Raw genomic sequence first — 23,452 nt, 5'->3', positions numbered from 1 at the left:
GCTCCAGTACTATCCTTGCCATTTACTAGTGGGTGTGTGACAGTGGGCAACTTACAACATCTCAGGCACTGATTGATTCTTTATTGATAAGCTAGGGTTAGTATTATATATCCCACTTTATAGGATGATTATGAGAATCAAATAAGATAATGGATATGAAGTGTTTTATAAAGTGTGATATACATATAAAGGGTATTACTAATCATAATGTGTCTGTAATTTACATCTTTGTTTATTCTGACTGCCCCAGCTAATTCAGGCCTTTTGCTATCTCACACTTGTATTGTACCTATCTTCTGCTAAATCAGTTCCCTGTCTCTTGCTTTAATAGGATGTGTTGAGTAGTCCTGAAATAATGTTCTAAATATGTTACTTTCCTTTTCAAGACTTTTTGCCGTGCCACCTGTCTACTCTTCTAGCCCTTATCTTCTCTTTATACTCCTTCCTCCCATTTCATCCTCTGAACTGCTTGCTATCTCGAGCTCTTTATACTTGCCACCTACATGCCTGTGCACGTGCTGTTATTTCTACCTAAAATCCTTTCTCCTTTCTAACCTCATAATGTTTCTACTCAACAAAATCTGATTTGTCTCTCAAGACTCATCTCAGATATGACTTTGTCCCTTAATTTTTTTCCTCCTTTGCCAGGCCCAATGTTTCTTTTATAAAAATGGGATAGATAATGGTAGGAATGGGGATGGCAGCCAGGGGAGAGAAAGTATTAACGAATTAGACTTTCTGTTGTTCCCAAAAAAGTGAGAGGTGATCCTAGGTTTTATTTTGCTGTTGGAGAATTTAAAATTGTGGTAGGTTTTTATCACTCCTGTAGCATGTTACCAGTTTCTCCCGCCTCCACCCATGTCTATTCTTTGGTGCTTACATTTGTACTTTACTGATAAGGGGAGTTTATGTAGATCTATAAGCATTCTTATTTTATGTAATATAGATAATAAATTTTAAATACATTTTGTAACGTAAATTCCATAGGAAATAGCTGCTTAGAGGAATGAAGAGGTGAGCTATCTAGAAAGCAAAGAACCAGTTTTTACGTTGGAAAACCTCACAGTTTATCTGTTACGTAGACTCCTTTATATTAGCTTTTCTTAAGTCGTGCTTTATCTCAGGTGGATCTTTAGGAAAATAGTAACTTTACAGCCCAGGCCTATTCCTGAGACTATTAAAATCTTCATAGACTGTACTACTATAGATTGATGAAATGTTTTATTTTATCTCTCAGTAATTTAATACTATTCTCTAGAAATCATTCTTAATATTATTTGAGTATCAAAAATCTTGTAAATGTCAACAGAACAGCCGTATATGTTTAAATTCTAAGTTCCTAAGCTCTTTATACAAAAAATAGAATTGTTGCTATACATTTTCTCAATTTAAAAATAAATTGAGGTCTGGAAGAGTTGTTTATTGCTCTGCTCGCCAACCTTCATCTAGCGCTGGGGCAGTGTCTGTACCTATCTGCCTGATCTGTGTTTCAAAATGCTACTAAATTGATGCCTTTTCTTTGACAAAATCACCATGAATCAGAATGCCAATCACAGGACCCCTTTGAGTTTTAGGTTTTGTGGCCATTGTCATGTCCTCCTCATTATTTGAAACCTGTCCTTTCCTAGGCCTGCTGCTTCAGGCATCTTGTAGCCTCCTGCAGGTCACTTTTCATCCATGGAGCCCCACCTGACCTTTTAGAGTTTATCTTCCCTTTCCTATCCCAGTAGCTCCTTATATGTAACAATCGGCACATTGTATTATGATTTTGCATTTATATGTTTATCTCTCCAACTAGACTGTGAGATCCTTATGGGCAAGGGATCATGATTTATTAATTTTCTGTAATCCTATGCCTTGCACATTACATGTAGTAAATGTGGAATTAAAAGATGGATTAATGATTGTAAGATGCCTCATCTTGTAGTTTCCCTTAGGTATAGCAGTATGTCATGATTTCTATGGATAGAAAATATCGGGGAAAGCAGTGGATTAGAAATGATTGGAAAAATTGAATCTAGCCTGTAATTCCTCCTGAGGTGTGGATTAATTCCTGTAACAGGGAGTGGCCTGGGCAAGTTATTTATCTAAATAGCAATGAACTATATTGAGTCCCCCTCAGCCTAAAGGACTGTGCTAGACTTGACTCTTCTTTGTATAGACCAAGGCATCTAAATAGATTGAAAAACTAGTAATATACCTTTTTTTTAAATTGGCTAGTCACTGAGCGTGTAATGGTTAAGAAGATGGTAATATGTTAGCGTGTGTTAACTATTTTCACAGGTAAGACATTTTATGTTTCAACTTCAAAGATTACCTAGAACTTTATTCTTGTTAGCTATATTTTTTCTTTATAATAGTAAGTTTTTGAGTAATATGTATATGTTCCTGTTTTTATTTCTTTAATAAAATTGAAAGTCATTTAAGTTATTCCTCTAAGAACCTAGGTTTATATTCAGAAGCTCTAGAGACTATTTGAAAGACACACAGACAGAAAGAGCACAGACTTTATAATCAAATTGCATGGGTTGAAATGTTGGCTTTGCTACTCCAGCTGTATGATTTTAGAAATATTTACGTTAGCATCTTTTTGCTATTTTGGCATCTACGAAATAATGGCAGTAGTGGTACTCACCTCATTCTGGGGTAATTCTGAGAGTTAAATAAGATAATGCCCATAGGATTGTTAGCTATTATAACATATGCTTGATAGACAAGTATTTTTAAAATAAAAATCCCAGTTCGGCACACTCCTGCGTAGCATGCCAAATACAATTTTGAATTTTCAACACTTTGAATTTCTGTACCTTGTATATGTAAGGTCGTTCTGCTTTTGTGAGAGGGTTGGCCAGATATATTAGGTTGTTTCTGATAGAAATAGGATGTGTGCATCACTTAGAAAATTATAACCACTTGACGTGATTTTTCATAAACTTCATTTTACCTGTATTTATTGCCTGTAGTTAAGTTGTTGCAGTGCAACTTGGTACCTACAGTCTTTAACTTGTCACCAGCTATGTTCTTCATGTGTTATGCCTAGACCGTTTGCTCCCCAAAGAAGACCACCAGAGTCCAGAGTAAAGCCAAGCGGCAAGGATCTTTACTACAAGTTCGAACTTGGTCCTTCCATTCCACAGCATGCAAGAGGGCCCCGAACAATGCGAGTGCTTGCTTTTTTATAGCCCGAAAGTTACAGGGGAACAAAGGAATTCTTTTGGTTCCCGCGCTTTCAGTAAAACTTTGAACGGCTGTCTCCTTATCGGAGACTTTCCAGGTGGTGTTTGTACTGGGCTCAGGGAGTTTGAGAGATATATGGCGATATGTGGTGGGATGGGAGGATGGGATGTGTTTGTACTGGGCTTATTTGTTTAGAGCCCGGGGCTGAGGAATGTGCCCGGGTCCTTTCACATGGATTGTTGTAACTTTAATGAAATCTAGTCTTGCTGAATCACTAAACCTGTTCTCTCCTAGAAGGCTGTTTATTGGGACCTGACAGATCACCTCTCCAGAGCCTTCAGACGTCCTGGCTCTTTAATTCTTCTCCATAACGAGTTTTGGGCTGCATGATAAAATATTCATGTTTAAATAGGTTCTAAACTAATTATCTGTAGCCAGCAGTTGCCACTGCAGTCATTTGCTGTTAGCTTGGCTCAAGTTAATGGCTTGTATTTCAGTACAAATAGTCCCTTCTGGCTGTTTCCTGTCACTGATTCTTATCCTAAATGGAATTTCCATACATATCTAGAGTTAATTCTTCTTCTTTTGAAAAGAGACTTTTTGCCCTACCTTTTTTCATCCCATTTTAGTAAGATTAGCTTATTTTAGTGTTCAGTTCCTTATTGTTTCTTATCCATCTTCAAATCCTATGACCCTGCCAAATTCATAATTCCCACACTGTCCAAAAAGAAACAGTAAAGCACCGACTTTCATAAAATACACCATGTCAGATTTTTGAAGAAACAAAAATGGTGTTCCACGGTGAGGATGGGATCTAGTTTCAGTGTGTATGATAAGCATTTCTGCTTAGTTGCTAGAGACCTACACAGGAAGTGTTATGATAGGAATTAACCACTTTGGGAAGAATTATGGGGCTGGACATGAGGGAGATAAGGCACTAATGGAATATTTTTCTGTAGGTGTTGTTGGAAATGATGGATGAGTTGCTGAAGGAGTGGGAGGGTTCAATATCAGGACTAAGGACTTGATCTTCAGGGAATGTGTACTTTGATGTAGGTGTGAAAAGAGCTGGAGCCCTGCTAGCAAGGAGACCTTCCTGATACCCAAGGACGGGTCAGTGCCAGGGGTGTTCTTGAATCCTTTCCGCATCCCTCTGTTACAGTGAGTGAATGAGTGAGTGGATATGAAAGGATAAGTCAAAGAAAGAAAATGTTATTAGACAGATAGAGGATGGACCTCCTTTAGAAATTCTAAGTGCCTCTCACCTCAGAGTCATTGTGTTCACTGAGCTCTTCAGAAAAGAGCAGTTAACCTAAAGTACTTAACTGGAATGTTGGACCAAGGAGACAGGTACCCTTTTCTTTAACTAGCTGTTAGAGCTTTTGTTCCACCTGACTTATTCAGAATGTTGTAGTCATTAAACTCTTAAATACCACCTGGTTTCTCCTCCCTCCCCCAAAGCCCCTCCCTTCCTACCTTTCCCTTCAAATAAACCAAACACAAAAGTCTTGCATTTTTTTTCATTCACTATTCTTTATATTTCACTTTTATTTTGTATTTAATTGGCATATAATTGACACCTAATAATTGTTAAGTTGCATATTGATTCTCTGTCAGTTAAATGGTATATGCCATATGCATTCTGTTAATGGCCTGGGGATTTCACGGGCCCAAGGTTAGTGCTTTGATTTTGAAATCAAAACGTTCAATTTCTCATGAACTTAAAGTTGTTTTATTTTGAATAAATAGAGTCAATAGATTCATAGTGTTAGGGCTTGTCAGGATGCTGGAATCACAGATGTGTGGTGAATAAAACATATGTGATTTTTATGGCATTCGGAATAGTAAAAGTCTTTCTGATCCTAAATGTGCAAATCCAACATTTTATTTTCTGTTGTACTTAAAACAGCACAAATGGTGGGTTGTGGTGACTCATGCCTGTAATCCCAGCATTTTGGGAGGCCTAGGCAGATGGATCACTTGAGGTCAGGAGTTCTAGACCAGCCTGGCCAACATGGTGAAACCCTATCTCCACTAAAAATACAAAAATTGGCCAGGCATGGTGGCAGGCGCCTGAAATCGCAGCTACTTGAGAGGCTGAGGCAGGAGAATCATTTGAACGCGGGAGGCAGAGGTTGCAGTGAGCCAAGATCGCCACTGCACTCCAGCCTGGGTAACAGAGCAAGACTCCTTCTCAAAAACAAACACAAACAAACAGCAAATACAGGAAATTAGTATGATAAGTGTTTTCCCCTCATGCATGGTTTCTGACCTGTGTCGTATGTTTGTTAATTCATCTGCTTTTTTATTCCTTGATCAAAGAAACATACCTATTAAAACTCCCATAGTGAAATACTTCCTGAAAGGAAATGCTAGCTGGCGTTTTGGTTCCTTTTCTTTTCTTTCTTTTTTTTTTTTTTTTAATAAAAGCACTTTTTGCCCTGTAATCTGTTATAAATGTAAATCCTGTGAGATATATAAGAGGAAAATCTAATAAAGTATCAGAATTATGGCTTCTTGGAATTCAGCTATAACTTGGAATTTATGGAGTTACATATGTTGCTTTATATTCATTCTGTATGTATAACACCACAATAATAGATTTCTTTAATTCAATGCATAAATAATAGTTTGAGTTCATGAAGTACCTGAGGCACTGGGGAGAGGGGTGTGTTAAACATTGACTAATTTAATGAGAAACGTGTTTAATCTACTCCCTCTTTTAATGTAGAACAATAATTTTGGTTACAAACAAATGTACGTATTCTTCAAATGTCTTTTTTTTTTTTTAATTTTAAGAATATAGATTGTATTTTTCTTTTGTTAGTTTTTTCCCATAGGCTGTGACTTTGCTCACTGAAAGGATGTGAGATAGATATAAACTGTGTTCCATGGAACCCTGATCATCTAAGATACCACTGTTAACATTTCAAATCATTTAATACACTTTCATTTGCTCAGAAGAGAAATGCTACTGGTGACTGCCTTCAAGAGAAGCCCGAGGGGCAGAAGGAGGAAACCCTGTGCCCACCTATCCTCCAGGGTCATCAATCATATGATCAACCATAGTAGCCTTTCTATTTTACGAATAAAAGGCATAGGAGGAGAAATTCTTGATAATATACAGGGTCTATGTAAAATGCCTCTCAGGTTTATGATTTTAAGCAGTTAAACCAAATACTGCAAACTGTGAACTTCCACTTTGGTGTACATTTGGTGTTTGTTTGTCTTTCCAAATGACCTGTTCTTATCCCTTTACTGTATTTCCATACTTCTTATTGATTTGTATATATTTGCATATATTTTGGGTATCCTTTTCCAAGTGTGGCAAATTGTTTTCTCCTAGTTTGTTGCTTATATTTTAAACTTTTATAGTATCTATTATTATGCAAATGTATAATGTTTGTGTCTTGAATTCTTTTTTCTTTATAGCTTCTTGGTTTTTAAATTTTCTTTAGTTAAGCTTTCTCTGCACTAATATTGAAAACACACACTTTTTTTTTTTCTAGACTTGATTGTTTAATTTTTCTGTGTTACATCCAGGCCTTTAATCCATATAGAATTTATTTCTTTGTAAGATATTGATTTAATTTTTCCTGATGTTAAAAAAAAAAGGGTCTCAGAATCTTTTGTTGGTCAGTTCTGTCCATTCCCAGTGATTTGAAATACACTGTGTTTCCCATTTCCAAATGCGTAATTAGAATTTCTTGATTTCGGGTGTAAAGGACTCAGCTTAATGAGCATAAACAAAGTTGGGTAATTTTTAAGGAGAGCAGGCTTTTCCTCGTGACCACAGAGCGGGTGGCTGTGCCTTGGCAACAGCTATGTATAGGAACTCAAATCCCGTCAGGTTTCATTCTCTTTCTTTTTTCCTTTGTCTTCATTTCTCATTTCTTCTCTTTTTCATATATTGGCTTCATTCTTCTTTCTCACTGTACACTTTTTCTGAGTGCTTCCTGAGTGTTTCATCTACTCAGAAACTACTTTTTTGGTTACCAGTTGAAAAATCTCAGATTTGGGTCAGCGGCCCTTCACTGTATTCTGGAAATGAAGTCATTAAAAACATAGCCAGCCCTGACCATAACCATGGGGATGAAAGGCTAATTCTTCTTTAGAAAAATTAGGCAGCTTAGGTACATAGGTCTCGTTCTGGACTCTCTAGAAGTTATATCTGTTTATCCATGCCTATTTCAGTTCAGTGCTGTGTCAATTACTGTAGTTTTGTTTGGCTTATAAAACTGTAGGATAAGTACTTTCTCATTTTTTTTAACTTTTCAGAATATTATTGGCTGGTATTTATTCTTCCCAATGAAATTTAGAATCAGTATGTCAAGTTCTAGTACATATCCCATGTTTTTTGATGGGAATATATTGAATTTATAGCTTTCTGAGTGGAAATTTGCCTTCTTATTTTGAGATTTTTTTGTTTTTGTTTTTAGACAGAGTCTCTGTCTGTTGCCCAGGCTGGAGTGCAGTGGCGCAACCTCGGCTCACTGCAACCTCCACCCCCTGGGTTCAAGTGATTCTCATGCTTCAGCCACTTGAGTAGCTGGGGTTACAGGTGTGTGCCACCATGCCTAGCTTATTTTTATAGTTTTAGTAGAGATGGGGTTTCATCATGTTGTCTCTACTGGTCTGGAACTCCTCGCCTCAAGAGATTCTCCCGCCTTGCCTCCCAGAGTGATGGGATTACAGGAGTGAGCCACTGTGCTGGGCCAAGGTTTTTTTTCCAGAATCATGGTATGCTTTTCCATTTAAAAAAATCTTTCTTTTACGGTAAAGTGGGTGGGTGTGGCTATATTACTGTCAAATGAATGCCCATTACTAATCTCTGCTTAATCAAATAAGACTTCATTGAATAATGATAATTTAGAAAGCAAAGATGAGTAAAAGAAGAAAAAGTTTTCTTATAATCTTGCCATTTAGGGATAACTGTATATACATTTAGGCATATCATGGTGCTGTATCTTCCACAGAGGTTAAATGTTTAGGATACAATAAATTGGCATTTGTATCAGGAATGCTTTCCCATTTAAGTAAAAAGAAACCTGCTAAGAGTATGATTTTATTATTCATAATCAAAGAGGTTCGAAGATACTGGTTTAGTGACTCAGTAAAGTCAAAGACGATTCTGTACAGTTCTTTTGGCCTTTCTCTGGTAGCCACAAGATGACTGCTACCAGCACAGTTATTATGTTTGAGGCAAGAGGGTGACAGAATGTTTGATGTTAGTTTGTTCCCTTGTCAGTAAAACGAAAGCTGTCTTAGGGTACCTCTGTTTCTGCCTGGTCACATGAACTCTTCTCCATGCAGGTAAGGTTGCCAAGCAAGCACATGGCTTTTTAATCTCTATTGTGGGAAGTGGGATTGGAATGGCCTTTGGGTAGCCAGTCAACACCATCTGCCTTTGCAAATAAGGCCGAAATTACTCTTGATCTCAAATTGTACAAGCCAATTTTTTAGACAGTGGATAAATAAGTTCTTCCACATCTTCTTAAATCAGTGTTTCTCTAAGCTTCTTAATTTATTCATTTATTTCCCTCAGTGATTTCTAGGAAGCCATTACCCCTGTTTGCCTGGCACTTATACAGTGCAGAAAAGGGTCCTCAAAACCCAAAAAATCATTTATAGTGTGTTTTCCATCATTTTAAAATGCCATTTCTTGATTGCCTAAGACTGAATTGCCTTGGGCATTCCTCACTGAGCTGGAATGCTGATTCCACAGCAGGTTCTTGAATAACATCGCTTTGCTGTAACATTGATAAGAAAAAGGAATTGATTCTTGGAGGGCCCCACTGTCTGTGTGAAGTTAGCACATTCTCCCCATGTCCGTGGGTTTTCTCCAGATACTCCAGTTTCCTCCCACATGCCAAAGCTGTGCATGTTCTTTGAATTGTCATGTCTAAATTATCCCAGTCTGAATGTGGGTGTGCGTGCCCCGAGATGGAATGGTGTCCTGTTCAGGGCTAGTGCCCGCTTTGCACCCTGAACTGCTGAGATAGGCTCCTGCTACCCGCCGCCTGAACTGGATTAAGCGGGTAAATATCTTACTTGTTGTCATTTATCTCAAATGTATGCATAGCTCACATTTATTTCAGTATTTAATATTAGTGTTTTTGTCTTCATTTAGAGGTTTGGTGATGTTTTCGCAACCAGAAATATGCCATAACAACTCAACTCTTGTTTACGTCAGTTAGCCAGTGGGGAAATTGGTTTTGTGGTACATCATTTTGTTTAACGTTGAAGTTTCTAAGAACTTACAGACGATGTTAAGTGAAGAACTTGTTGCATTTCTGCTTATGTATTCGCTTTTACCGTGAAGAAATAGTTGAACTTCTGTGAAGGGTGCATTTGCTTTTAGTCCACTGTGTGCTGCTCTAGACTGTCCAAGCCCAAGGGTTGGTTTCTGCTCCTATGATATGAAGGCAGTATGAGCATTCTTACAGGGCCCTAGCCTGACGTCTGGATTAGGTTCTCATGGTATTGCTCTGGTTCCTGGTTTCTGCAATGCTCGGTTTTCCGGCTTGCCTGACCTTGCCGCCTTGTGCTTCTGGTTAATGTGGTTCTCTCAATCCCATTCACCTGACACTTCCAGACTTGTCATTTTTATTAGGTCTCATTGCTTCAGCAGTTATGCCATTCTCCTGACAAATACAGTTCTTTCTTACCTAGGAAAAATATTAGCTTTATTTTAACTAGAGCTGTTTTCACAACTGTGTGAAGAGCTGGAAAATTGCAATTAGTTTCAGATAAGCACAGCTGAAATATTCTTGTTTTGTTCTAAGGCAACAAATTGAAAGAAAGATTGAGGGCATTGAGTCATTGTAGTTTCTAACGATACAACGAATACGTTATTGGGTTCGTGTATCACACTGGGACCTTGTTACTTACAAAATCTAAAGTAAAAGGATCTTAATGTGTCTTTAGTAATCCTCATGCCTCTTAATAAGAGCTTTTAATTTTTAGTCCCTGAGTCATCACATTTTGGTATTGCTAGCCCTCCTGTGGCCAAACTGAATACTTTCCTAATTAATTTTAATAATAGAAAGACTCATTAGGAATGCACTGGTCTGCTGGGACGACTGGTGATGCATGAAGTCTTGAAAGGAGGATGAAATCATTTTGGGCATTTCAGTGACATTTTTTATTTCAAATGGGTATTTCAGGCCAAGGAGCACTATTTGTGGTCAGCATTTGGGAGGCTGAGTGTTCTGTTGTAAACTGTTTTATATTTCATTTGTTTGATTTGTACTAGTGGGTTGTCACACTCTAGCATTAGTGGTCATTTTTTAATGGCCATTTTAATGGCATATGAAATTGAAAGAGACTGAAGTGTTGGAAAGAAGGAAAGTTAGGTTTTTTTAATTATTAAAGTATCCCCCCAAAAAATGGAATTTTAAAGAATGTCTCAAGAAATGTATGTGTTAAAAAAGTCAGTCAAAATTGGGCAAATGAGCTTTTGCTCAAGAACATCTGTAAAGCATTGAGTTTAATTGCCCTGCAGCTGCTGTTGGCTGTGAGGTTTCTAGTTTTGCTCGTTTCTCCTCCATCTTACATGTCACTTTATTTCCTCTTCCCTACTGTTGCCTGGGTCACATGCATTTGCTTGTGTCAAAAAAGTAAGATGACTTAGTTATTTTTAAGATCCTAAAGACAAGGATGCTTATCTGTTAAAGCCTTTTCCTCTAAGCACCTGTTAAGAGTTGAATTTAATCTACACCAGCTGTAGCCTAGTTATGTGTAGCTTGAGTAGGAGGTGTCTGATACATTGTCTTTTCTGTTTTCATTGAAGTGGATTTGGTAAAACTAGGCAGCATAAGTTAGTGGGGAAAATTGAGATATGTCTTAGATTAAATGAAGACCTTTCAAAATAGGGCTTTAAAATGTAACAATTCAAATATACTTGCTTATACTTTTACGTGAATTACAAATTGTGTAAAGATAGAAATTTGTTTCTACAGAATTGCCAGGAATTATATTACACATTGAGACCACTGACTTTTGACACTGGTCGCTTTGTCCATTTGAATTTTCCTGCTGAGTTACTCTTTTGGGCATAATTCTGCAGAATGGAAGTCTTTAAAGATAAATGAAGGTGCTGAGAATGTTTTATTCTTGTTGACATATGAATATGATTCAAATTGAGTTTTATGGAAAGATCACTTACTTCATAGAAATTCTTTTATTTTACCTACTCAGTAGTAGGTTGTATTAGTCCATTCTCACATTGTTATAAAGTAATACCTGAGACTGTGTGATTTATAAAGAAAAAGAGATTTAATTGGCTCACGGTTCTGCAGGCTGTATGGGAAGCATAGCAGCTTCTGTTTCTGGAAAGGCCTCAGGAAACCTACAGTCATGGCAGAAGGCGAAAGGGAAGCAGGCCTATCTTACATGGCCATGGTAGGAACAAGAGAGAGAAGGGGAAGGTGCCACACACTTTTAAACAACCACATCTCATGAGAACTCACTCACTGTCATGAGAACAGCAGCACAGGAGAAATCCACCCCTTTGATCCAGTCACCTCCTACCAGGCTCCACCTCTAATATTGGGGAGTAAAATTCTACCTGAGATTTGGACGGGGACACAGATCCAAACCATATCACAGGTCAAATTCAAGCTCCTTTTTTTTTTTTTTTTGTTCTCCTTCTCCACTTATTTTAAATTGGAAATTAAAAGATAGAATATAAGATGTTTTAGTCTTTATGAAATACCTTTACCAAACCAACTACACCATACCTTAAACCCAACTAACCTCTTTTAGTGATCAATTTTGAAGGTAAGGCCCAGTCAAATGCTGAATTTTGATGACCAGTACAAGGCAGACAAGATTTTTCACTGTTCACTTAATATTTTTTAAGATTTGTAATGTATGAGCTTTTGATATGTAATGTGAGAGACAAAAAGGAGACATCTTAATTCTATTCTTAATGAGTGGAAATATTTTCTAACCTTAGAGTTTGCTGCAAATTGTCCTGGAACTGAACCTTGAGGCCTGTGAACGAAGGTTGCTAAGGCCAGGACCAGTAGTCTGAATCACAGTGTTCCAGGGATTCCAGGAACTCAAACCTAACCCAGCCAAGTATAGACGACCTCGGGGTCTAACATGGTGAGAGTGGAATTGTGATAGAAATCGAATTTGATGAATAGTGGTGTTGGGATGTTTGGTTTTAGTTAGAATTAGAATCCCAATTAGTGGCCTTTGTAAATACTTCTTCCATTTTCAGAACCATGGCAAAATGGATTGAGGTTCAGGGGAACTGTAACCTAATTAGGAGCCAAGGGAGAAACTAATTCCCAAGGATTGGAAATGCCTGGCAGGCTTGGTAGGGAAGACCATAGACTCAGTTTGCTCTCCGAAGCATGCTAAATCCTGAGCTTAACCTCCTCTACTCTTAGTTTTCTCATCGGTGAAATGACAGTAGTCAATAATTATAGTCACCTCATGGGGTTGTTGATGATGATTAAAAAGAAAATCCATAAATAACACGTAAAATACTGCCTTGACATAGTGAGTTCAGTAAATATGTTGGCAATTACAGATACTACCTACTCAAAGGAATGGGTTTTTACCTTAGGCCCCAGAGTTGTTTGGAGATCACCTTGAGTACTCATTAAAACACAGATTACTGGAAATGGCCTTCCGAGTTTTCTTGATTCAGTAGCCTTAGGGTAGAGTTGCCAGATAAAATACAAGATGCCTAATTAAGTTTGAATTTCAGATATATGGTAACCAGTCTTTTAAATATGTCCCATGAAATATTTGGAACATATTTATACTAAAATAACTCACTGTTTATCTGAAATTTTAATTTAACTGTGCTAAATTCATTGTTTATCTCAAATTTGAATCTTCTGGGTTTTTGTTTTTGTTTTCGGTTTTGTTTTGACTAAATCTGGAAAACTGAGTCTGGGGTGGGGCAGTTTGAATTGGCATGTCGAATGTGTTCCTTCCCAGGTGATCCTACTGGTGGTTCAGGACAACGCTTTGAGAACTTCTCGATACCTGCAGCTGGATGGATCTGAGGAGTATGTTGACGATCATTTACAAATAACTGCAGCAGAAGGCATCACATTCCCTGGGAGTTCAAAATATATGCAAGATACAAGGCAATAATGTTACTGTCAAAATAGTTGCACTTTAGTGGGGGTTATATGTTTGTGGTTAAGTCTTTAAAATAAGGAACATGAGTTTGAGATCATTTGTAAAGGTATGTAACTAAGTGCATTGGCCTAAATGAAAATATGGATTCCATCTTTTTGGGCTCATTTTAATTGAGCTATACTTGCATGAACTTCAAATTTATAGCTTTTTAATGCCAGGAATTATTTTTGGAGTTGGGAATGATAGAGCCCAGGATGAAACCTTAAACTCATCTGTACTTTATCTATAATCCCTTTAAGTCAGAAGCCAGTAATTAGAGTCATACAGGAGGCAGTGTAGAGAGATTATTTCATGGGCTTTAGAGCTATTTCTCATTTGTCTAGTGGAAATAATCATAGTACCTATCTCATAGGATTGTTGTGAGCATGATGTGCAAGGGTACACATAGAACATGGTATAGCTTGCTGGACACAGTGGCTTACACTTGTAATTCCAGCACTTTCGAAGGCTGAGGTGGGCGTATCATGAGGTCAGGAGTTGAGACCAGCCTGACCAACATGTTAAAACCCTGTCTCTACTAAAAATACAAAAAATTAGCTGGGCGTGGTGGCGGGCGCTTGTAATCCCAGCTACTTGGGAGACTGAGGCAGGAGAATCGCTTGAACCCAGGAGGCAGAGCTTGCAGTGAGCCGAGATTGCGCCACTGCACTCCAGCCTGGGCAACAGAGCTAGACTCCCTCTCAAAAAAAAAAAAAAAAAGAACATGGTTTAGCATACAGTGAGCACTTAAGTGCAGACTAGAGTAGGATTAGGATTAATAAAACTCAAATCCTCAATTTAGTAGGTAAGTTTTTAAGACATTGTTAACAAATCCTCAGAGTCTGGTTGTTATTTTTTTTGACTAAGAAACATCACGGATTCATGCGTAGACAGGAAGGTACATATTAGAACTTGGTTAGTTGGTCTACTCTCCACTACAATAGCAGAGACTATTCTTGCTGTGTTGTTTGTTTTTTCCTTAATGTCTAAAACAGTACCTTTTGTATAATAGATAATAAATATTTGTGGAAAAAAAACAAAAAATGACTAACACTGGTAAATGCTTTCAATAAACTGTGTTTAAAGGATATTATGGTTAGGTGTAGATGAAGTTGTTGTATCAGAAGATTATGTTCCCGTGGATATAACATTAGACTAAAGGTTCAGAATACCTCAAACAGTGAACCTGGACACATATACACAATCATACAGAATGTCAAGAAAAATGGAAATGTTTTAAATGTCTGATATAAGAACAGTCACTTGGTTTTTCTTCTCTTTTTTAACCTTTCGATATACTATGCTGGCTTAAGAAAACCACCTTTATTATTCTTAGAAGTAAATTTAGGCCGGGCGCGGTGGCTCATGCCTGTAATCCCAGCACTTTGGGAGGCCGAGGCGGGCGGATCACGAGGTCAGGAGCTCGAGACCATCCTGGCTAACACAGTGAAACCCCATCTCTACTAAAGAATACAAAAAAAAAAATTAGCCGGGCGTAGTGGTGAGCGCCTATAGTCCCAGCTACTTGGGAGGCTGAGGCAGGAGAATGGTGTGAACCCAGGAGGAGGAGGTTGCAGTGAGCCAAGATTGTGCCACTGCACTCCAGCCTGGGCGACAGACCAACACTCCGTCTCAAAAAAACAAAAAACAAAAAAAAAAGTAAATTTAAATAGGCAATACATTCCCATGCTTCAGAATTTAAAAGTATAAAAGTGTATATGTTAAACATCTCCTTAAAACTCCTGTCCAATAGATACCCTGTTATCTTTCCCACGGGTTAAGTTATATCATTAGTTCCTTATATGTCATTCTATAATTTTTTTGGCATATATAAGCGAATATATATATATATTTTTTTATATATGTACTTTTTTTCCTGTTTTACACAGATGGTAACAGTATGAACACTGTTCTGAACATCAATTTTTTTTCATTTTGTATATCATGGAGTTTTATTTCTTCATTCTTTGTTATGGCAAGAGTATTACATTGTATTGTTACACCATAATTTATATAACCAGTCCTCTGTTAATATGCATTCATGTTGTTTCTAATCCTTTACTATCACAAGTAATGCTACAGTATAATCATCCTTGCATGCATGTGCTAATATGTCTGTAAGATAAATTCCTGGAAGTGGCATTTGCGGGTCAAACCCTTATATTCCATGGTTTGTGCATTTGTAGTTTTGATAGATGCTGCCTGTCTTAGTTCCTTTTCTGCTGCTATAACAGAATATCATAGACTAGATAATTTATAAAGAACAAAAGTATATTTGGCTCATGCTTCTAGAGACTGGAAAGTCCCAGAGCATGGCACTGGCATCTGGTGAGGGGCATTCCATAACAGAAGGGCAAAAGGCAGAAATGAACACAAGAGACAGAAATATGGGCCTGAATTTATACTTTTATTCTGAGCTCACTCCTGTGATAACTAATTTATTCCCATGATAAGAATACTAGTTCATTCATGAGGACTCTGCCTCTTCAAGGTTCTACGTGTCAACCCAGTTACAATGGCAATTAAATTTCAACATGAGTTATGGTGCAGATGTTCAAGCCATAGCACTGCCATCCTGCCCACCATAGTGGTTGTACCATTTTACACTTTTACCAAGTAACGTTCTTCATTCTTTACATTATTATCAATATATTGTGTTAACACACTCTTGACTCATTCCCATTCTGATATGTAAGAATGTTTTATTTTAGTTTGAATTTATATTTCTCTTGTGAGATTGCACGTTTTCATATATTTAAGAACTTTTTATATTTCCTTTTCTGTGACCTGTATCCTCATATTATTTTGAATAATTTTCAGTTGCCTCTTTTTTCCCCCTTACTGATTCATAGGATTTTTTTTTTTTAATCTGGGAATGTAGCAATTTGAGATATGAGATTCCAGTTTTTTCCCATTTATACCTTGGCTTTCCTTAGCATAATTTTTGCCATGCAGAAATGTTTAATCTTTATTTTATTTAATATAACAAACTTTTCTTCGACATATTCTACATTTGTGACACAGTTATAAAAGACTTCCACCAGCTGAGGTTATAAATAAGGAATTTTGTCATACTTTGAAAATAACTTTTATGGTTTGTTTTTCATTTAAATTTTCAATTCGTTTGGCAATTATCTAGGTATAGGTTATGAGGAAATCATTCGACTTCTGCCTTGACTTTGTTTTATTTATGACTTCACGATTTCCACCAGTTTTCATTGAGTATCATTTATGTATCAGGAAATTTGGTGGGTGTCCCTCATAGAGGATATTAAAACTTAGTTGGATGACTAGGATTTCCAAAACAAATAATGAATGAAAAATCATATGAAGTGTTATGGTAGAGATGTTTGGGAATGCATAGACAGGAGTGATTCATTCTTTCTTTGTATAGGAAAGAACAGGAATCAGAATAAGGAAATATTTATACCATACTCATCTTTGAAGTCAGAAATATCTTAAAACAGTTTAGTTTTATGAAACTGAAGGATTTATTTAGAAGAACAGATACAGTCTGAATTATAAGAATGTTGATGTACAGTATGAATAGACCAACTGATAGGATTCATGTTTATAAGACTGGCAGCTTTCTACTGATATTTTTTAGCAAGGTAAAAATAAGTAAGCAAATAAATAGGACTAAGAAAACCAATTTGAGAGAGTTTTCAAGATGTTGGAGAGGGTAGTAATATAAGAACACTAACTTCCCAACTATGTGATTTTGGAACTCCCTTTGAGAAAAAAAAAAGAATAATTAATAAAGATTTTTTAAAAGGCCAGATTAATAATAAACAACAAAAGCCTCAGATAACTTGAAAGGTGAGCGTATAAACTGCGAGGTAATAATATTAAATGTATAATACTTTGTACAGCCAATAAAAGCAAGTAAGAATTTTCAGTCACTCTATAGGACTTTAATGCAAGCGACAACAAATATGTTAGACATACCCAAAGGACTTGACTAATAAGAGAAGAGCTTCAGTTTTGAAAGTAAGATAAAATGTGTAAGTTGACATAATCTTAAGGAAAGTGAATATAGTTCTCATGTTAGGCACAAGCAGGCAGTTGTTTTCAACTAGAAAGATATGTAAGTCTTTTAAAAACTGAGTATAGATATATAACTTTATTATTAAACATGCATTAACTCAGTGTTATTAAGAGAGTAAAGAATTAGGAAGACAATATTGAGGAGGGATGTGTGGATTATATTTCAAATGTATATACATGTGTATGTGTGTGTAAGACATAATGATGGAGTGTTGGATTTTGTTTCCAGAGAGCCAAAAGAAATACAGAATATTTAATTATTCTTCAAATTTTCACACAGTATTTTGCCTTTCATTCATGAAGATGAATATTATTCTTTTCCTTCATAATCAAATGCCCAAGTTTCCAGGCTGCTTCCAGTGAATGTGTGGCTTCTGCTAGAGATTCTGTATTTTACAGATTCTATATTTTACCTAATATTTTACATCTCTGTCACCTTTGGAATATGTTTATGAGGTCTGTGCTTATCACGAGTGTACACACTTGTCTTTCTGTTCACCACTAAATTTTGTAAGATAATGGTGGAACACAATAAAATATCACATAGTTACCTAGCCGTTTCTATACCAAGATGTCAGTGCTGCTGAAATTGAATTGTGAGCTGGCCGGAAAGGCTGCAGTGGATTAATAGGAAATATTTGACAGTTCAAATTTGGTATATAAAAGTTAGCAGTGTCAATATATAATGTATAATAGATGGCACTGTGAATGTTGATGACCTCATGCATGTAGAGCCTCTGTACACTTTTAATATTGTCAGGAGAGTTTTTAGACTGAAGATTGGGAACTGGAGGTCTTACACTCTCACCAGTTAGTGATCATCCAGTTTAGTCACATTATTTTATAGTAGGAGAGTGAAACCTGAAGAAGTAATTTTTCTGTGTGTACGAAGCAAATTTGGTGGTAGAGATTAACAGGTTTTCTGTCTTGTTTCTTGCTTTTCTTTCAGCACATGTTGGTCTTTCACCATCGTGGTTTTCAACTCTCAGTGTACCACGTGTGATTCGTGGTAAAAGTGCAGATTCCTGATCTCCAACCTCAGAGATTTTGATTTAGCTGGTCTGGGATGTGGGCCCAAGAATCTCAGATGCAGATGGCTCTTGTGGCAGGCACACTTTGAGAAGGCTAGACCATGTCATGCGTGAAAGTGAAATACATAGAAGTTATATATCCAAGGTCACACATGTAGGAAATGGGGAAACCAGGACTCCTATCCTCTCCTCAGTATTTTTTTTTGATGTATGTTTTTTCACATTCTAGAAATTGAAGTGACTCACTCTACCTAGAGGTTTTGAACAAGATTTAAAAGCATCTAAAATCAACATGATGCCAGTTCTTAGGGTGATGTATGCTTATTAATAAGAAGTAAAATTACCCAGCATGGGCCAGCTTTAATTAGGCATTTTAAAGAAGTAAGACTGTGCTACCTAATATTTGAAAAGTGATTTAATTTGGAACTGATTATCAATGGTAATTTAAGTTTTTGGTATCCCATCTTCACTCCTGCTGAGCAACCTGAGTGGCCTTATCTTCCATGACAGTGAAATTTATAATTATTTCAAACTCTGCCTTTAAGTAACTTAGAATCTTGCAGAAGATACAACTTATACACAGATTTAAAGAATGGTATTTTAAAAAGTGATTATTAAATGATCACTTGTGTAGCTCTCGATCATGTAATGGTTTAGAGGAGGAGAGACAAATTTCAGTCGGAACTGTGTTGGGATAAGCCCCTTTGATGGGGCTTAACCTGAAAGGGAGCCCTTGTCTGATCAAAAGTCACCAGACAGAAGGGAGCCAGTGAGTGTGGAAATTACTAATAAAAATGAAGAAAGGTGTCTTCGCCCTTTTGTGCCAATTTAGCAAAATACCACAGATTGAGTAATTTGTAAAAAAGAGAGATTTAGGCCAGGCCCAGTGGCTCATGCCTATAAATAATCCCAGCATTTTGGGAGGCTGAGACAGGTAGATCACATGAAGTCAGGAGTTTGAGACCATCCTAGCCAACGTGGTGAATCTCTACTAAATATACAAAAACTTAGCCAGGCATGGTGGCACGCGGCTGTAGTCTAAGGTCCTTGGGAGGCTGAGGCCAGGCATGAGAATTACTTGAACCCAGGAGTCAGTGGTTGCAGTGAGCCAAGATTGTGCCACCGCACACCAGCCTGGGTGACAGAGTGAGACTTTGCCTCAAAGAAAAAAAAAAAAAATTATTTTCTCACAGTTCCAGAGGCTGGAAAGTCTGAGACCAAGGTGCTGGCAAGTTTGGCTGTTTGGCTGTCTGGTGAGAGCTGCATCCTCCAGTGAGGAGGACACTCAGGGTCCTGATGTGGTGGAAAGCAGAAGAGTAAGAGAGCTGAAAGCTACAAGAATTCTATTTTTCTAAGTAACATAATCTCATTCATAAGGGAGGATCATCATGGCCTGATCACCTCTGAAAGGCACCAGCTCTTAATTACCATCACATTGGCAGCACTGGAATTTTAAAAGGGATACGTTGAAACTATAGCAGAAGGTTAATGAAAAATTAGTATTTGCTGGGAAGGTATGCATGGGGATTTTCTTTGTTAGTGAGTTACTGGGTGAAAATATACAATGATGTATACAAAATATGCAGTGACTGTAATGAAAGAGTGGTAGTGTTTGTGAATAAGGAATTTAAGTGTCAATAGGTATCAAAGAAAGGAAGCAATTATTTGGATGGTCATACTTGTGCTGAGAGGTTCTTTACTACACCACCCCAGTCTGTTTTCTTTTGTTTCTGCATCGTTACAGCTTATTTGAATAACTCAGATTCTTGTCTGAAATGCTTTGTAAATTCCTCCAAATTTGCACCAAGGCAAACAGTACATCTGAATTGTAGCAGTGAATAATTGAACAGGCTAAAACATGAACTGGAAAAGATGACTGGAACTGAAAAATCAATAAGCTTAGGGAAAAAAAACTTGTAAAAGCTTATTCAATATAAAAAAAAGAATAAATCAAGAATAATAAATATCCAAGTTGCTTCTATAATCGTTTTACTTTGAACAATATAAATTTTTTTTAAAAAATTGATAGTCTTCTTGTGTGTACATGAAAGATTTCTAGCATTTGAAAGGTTACAGCAGAATAAAGGAAGTACAAGGAAAAAAATACATAAAAAGAATTCCTTCCAGCATATCGCTTTAGTGAAATGATAAACTTTAGTGTAGATATATTATTGAATTGAAGAGCTGTTGGCATTCCAGGGAAGCTTTTGGGGTCCCTAAATGTCATTCCACTGAAACAGCATGATTGTGATTGCTGATTAATAATCCAAGAATAATGATCTCTGAATATGGTCTATAGTGATTTAAAAAGGCTTATGACCAGCTTCTCATTTGAAACTACTAGACAATTTTCAATTTAATAATCTTAGTTTCCCACTATGAAAATGAGGATTGCTTGGGGGTAAGAGTCTATTATTTTTGAATTTTTGAGTTAGACATCTTCCATTCACCAGAAAGCACTATCCAGATTCTAAGATAATATTTCAGGATACGACCATATGGCAAAGCACTTACTATATGTAGGTAATATGAAATTATACCAGTTCTAAAACAAACAAATAAAAGGATGTGGTCGTATATAGCAGTGGTAATACATGAACACTTAGATCTTGAGTATAGTTAATATGTTGACTGTGGAGTTATCCAGTTAATAACAAAAAATACTTATCTGTGATATATAGGATACTTACAACTTTATATATATTGTTAGAGATGGAAGGAACCCCATTTTTACACAATGACAAAACTTAGTTCTGGAGAGGTGAATTGACTTGTTATTGACAGAGATAAATAAGCACCAGATCTTTTGGGCACCAGTGTAGATAAACCATGATGCTACGTAGAAGAATAGAGGAAGAACCAGTTTCAGCACCATATAGTATACTTAGGATAGCCCTTCACTCACCTCATTGCCCTCTCTGGTAAGTTATCATCTCTGGTCCTCTACTTAGGCCCATCTAGTTGAGGCAGCTTCTGTAAGGGGGAATCAGGTACCTGGAAAGCTATGATAATACACCCTAAAGTATACAGTCCTGCAGAACTCCCTCAACTCCCCTCCCTGCTTTTCTTCTTTTGAGACAAGGTTTCTCTCTATTGTCCAGGCTCTGTTGGGCAGTGGCATGGTCATAGCTCACTACAGCCTTCCACCCCTGGCCCCAAGTGATCCTCCTACCTTGGCCTCACAAAGTGCTGGGATTAGAGGCATGAGCCATTGCACCTTGCCAAACCAGGTCTTTAACTGCCAGCCTACGGTTTGATTCATTGCTGTCAGCAGTGTAGGTTCCTGTGTTAAGTACAAATTAACGATGTTGGGGACTTCATGCATTTCTACTGTGTAGAGAGATTCTTCAGCTTTGTGAAATCTTAAAATACCTTTGGTTACATGTTATTTTTTCCAGTTATTATTTAGGATATTTGAAACATTTTGTATTCTCACAGTGCTTCTTAGTACCATGAGTTATTAAGTAAGACTGCTAATAAGTTGCTGTGCCTATTAATAGTTTGTGATTATAAATTATTTGTAACTGATATCTGATGTAAGTATAAAGAGTGTAATATATATATAAAAAGTAGCTCTGGCTCTTGAAAAGAGAGTGTGTGTGTATGTTTGTGCACATGTATTTGTGTACATGCATGTGTTTGTATACATAATCATATAGTCATGTATAATTATATATGATTTATACAAATATGAACTCTGTATACATATATGTTTACACATACACCAAAATGCACACACTTACTTGCTTTCTTAGATATTTAGGGAATGAATTAGATTGAATCTAGATTATAAGCTTCTTCACTAAGGGGTTTGCTTCTTGAGGGTAGACATTTTCTCTTGTTTTTTTACTTCATAGACACTGAATGAAATATTTGTTGCTTGCCCTGATTTTGGGATTGGGTAAATTGTTACATTTCTCTAAAGAATAATTAAGATCAGGGTGCTTTGTGTGTGTATAAGCCAGTCACTTTGTCTAGAGGATTGGTGAGCTGCAACCACTGATAGCTGCCTTGACCCTGAAGTATGTGCTCTTTACGTGAATGAAGAATGAAGCTCGTGATCAGTGTGACCACTGCTTCTCAGAAATGCAAATTTTCTCACTCTTGTGAATATTGTACCTACACCTCATGCTGGCTGCTCTCCTCTTCTTCTTTTCGTTTTTTTCTCATTATAACTTTGTCTCTGTCCATTGTACCCAGATATATCCGAAAAGTTGTCACCTGCAGAGATGCTATTTGGTGAAGATGTGAAACCTCTTAAGAGTTGAGAATGATCCTTTATCTTCAGCATTGATGATAAACCTGTTAGAAACAAATTTTTGGATGGGATATTGTAATACAAATGAAACTGTTGGTGAAACAGATGACCTGATTGTTTCATGTGCGTTTATATTATCTATATTGGTAATTTGCTCCACAGGATCAGATAATTATGAGTATACACATGTGTTGAAAAGAGATGCATTCAATTCACAGCTATGGAAGTTTTAAAGTGATTTTTCCCCCCAAAGAAGTCAGAATGTATTCATTTTTTCTTGTCATTTCCTTCTTAGCCTAGAGTTACCCATTATGGCTTCCTAATTTCATTGCTACCACATTGTCCAAGTCTTCATCACCTCAGGCCTGAGTTACTGTACACTTAATGCTTGTCTCTCCTGTTTCTGGTTCATTCTATATACTGTATACTTCAGCAGACATTTATTTACCATGGTGGTGATAGTGGTGATAAGATTTTAGTTCTAGACTAGAGGGCATAATTCATCAAAAAGTGCACAAGAGAGGTATTGGTTTGCAATTTTTAAAGCACTAACTTCAAAATTGCCCCCCACCCAATTAAAAAATAATTGTGGACCTATAACATATACAGTACCACTTTAGATGGTGAAAACGTTTAATATATTTACTGAATTGAAATAGTTTGTTGATTTAAAAATTCTTCTATGATGGTAGGATATGGTAATGGGACGATTCTAGAGAGGAGCAAATCTGGTATGTAGCATGTTCGTTGTCCAAAGAGGACTATTTCTGGGAATGAGTAGAGCATTTTTGAA

At 36.9% G+C, this 23,452-nt stretch overlaps 1 protein-coding gene across 9 annotated transcripts in view; it reads left to right on the top strand.

The window, feature by feature from the left end:
• The window catches only part of EXOC4 (exocyst complex component 4), an 818,008-nt gene that overhangs the window by 303,457 nt on the left and 491,099 nt on the right, over nucleotides 1–23,452 (top strand). Inside the window, exon 10 of one of the 9 annotated variants that reach the window (XM_017957177.3) lies at nucleotides 13,138–13,214. The exons of 7 other annotated variants lie outside the window; for them this stretch is intronic. In XM_017957177.3, the coding sequence (XP_017812666.2) occupies nucleotides 13,138–13,205 (68 nt within the window). In that variant the 3' untranslated portion in view covers nucleotides 13,206–13,214. One more of the 9 variants, XM_021935351.2, reaches the window with a different exon arrangement.

The sequence above is a fragment of the Papio anubis genome, chromosome 4 (genome assembly GCF_008728515.1).
Source record: "Papio anubis isolate 15944 chromosome 4, Panubis1.0, whole genome shotgun sequence".
NCBI lineage: Eukaryota > Metazoa > Chordata > Mammalia > Primates > Cercopithecidae > Papio > Papio anubis.
The sequence above is the reverse complement of the archived record's forward strand: the minus strand, read 5'-3'. Positions and strand labels throughout refer to the sequence as shown.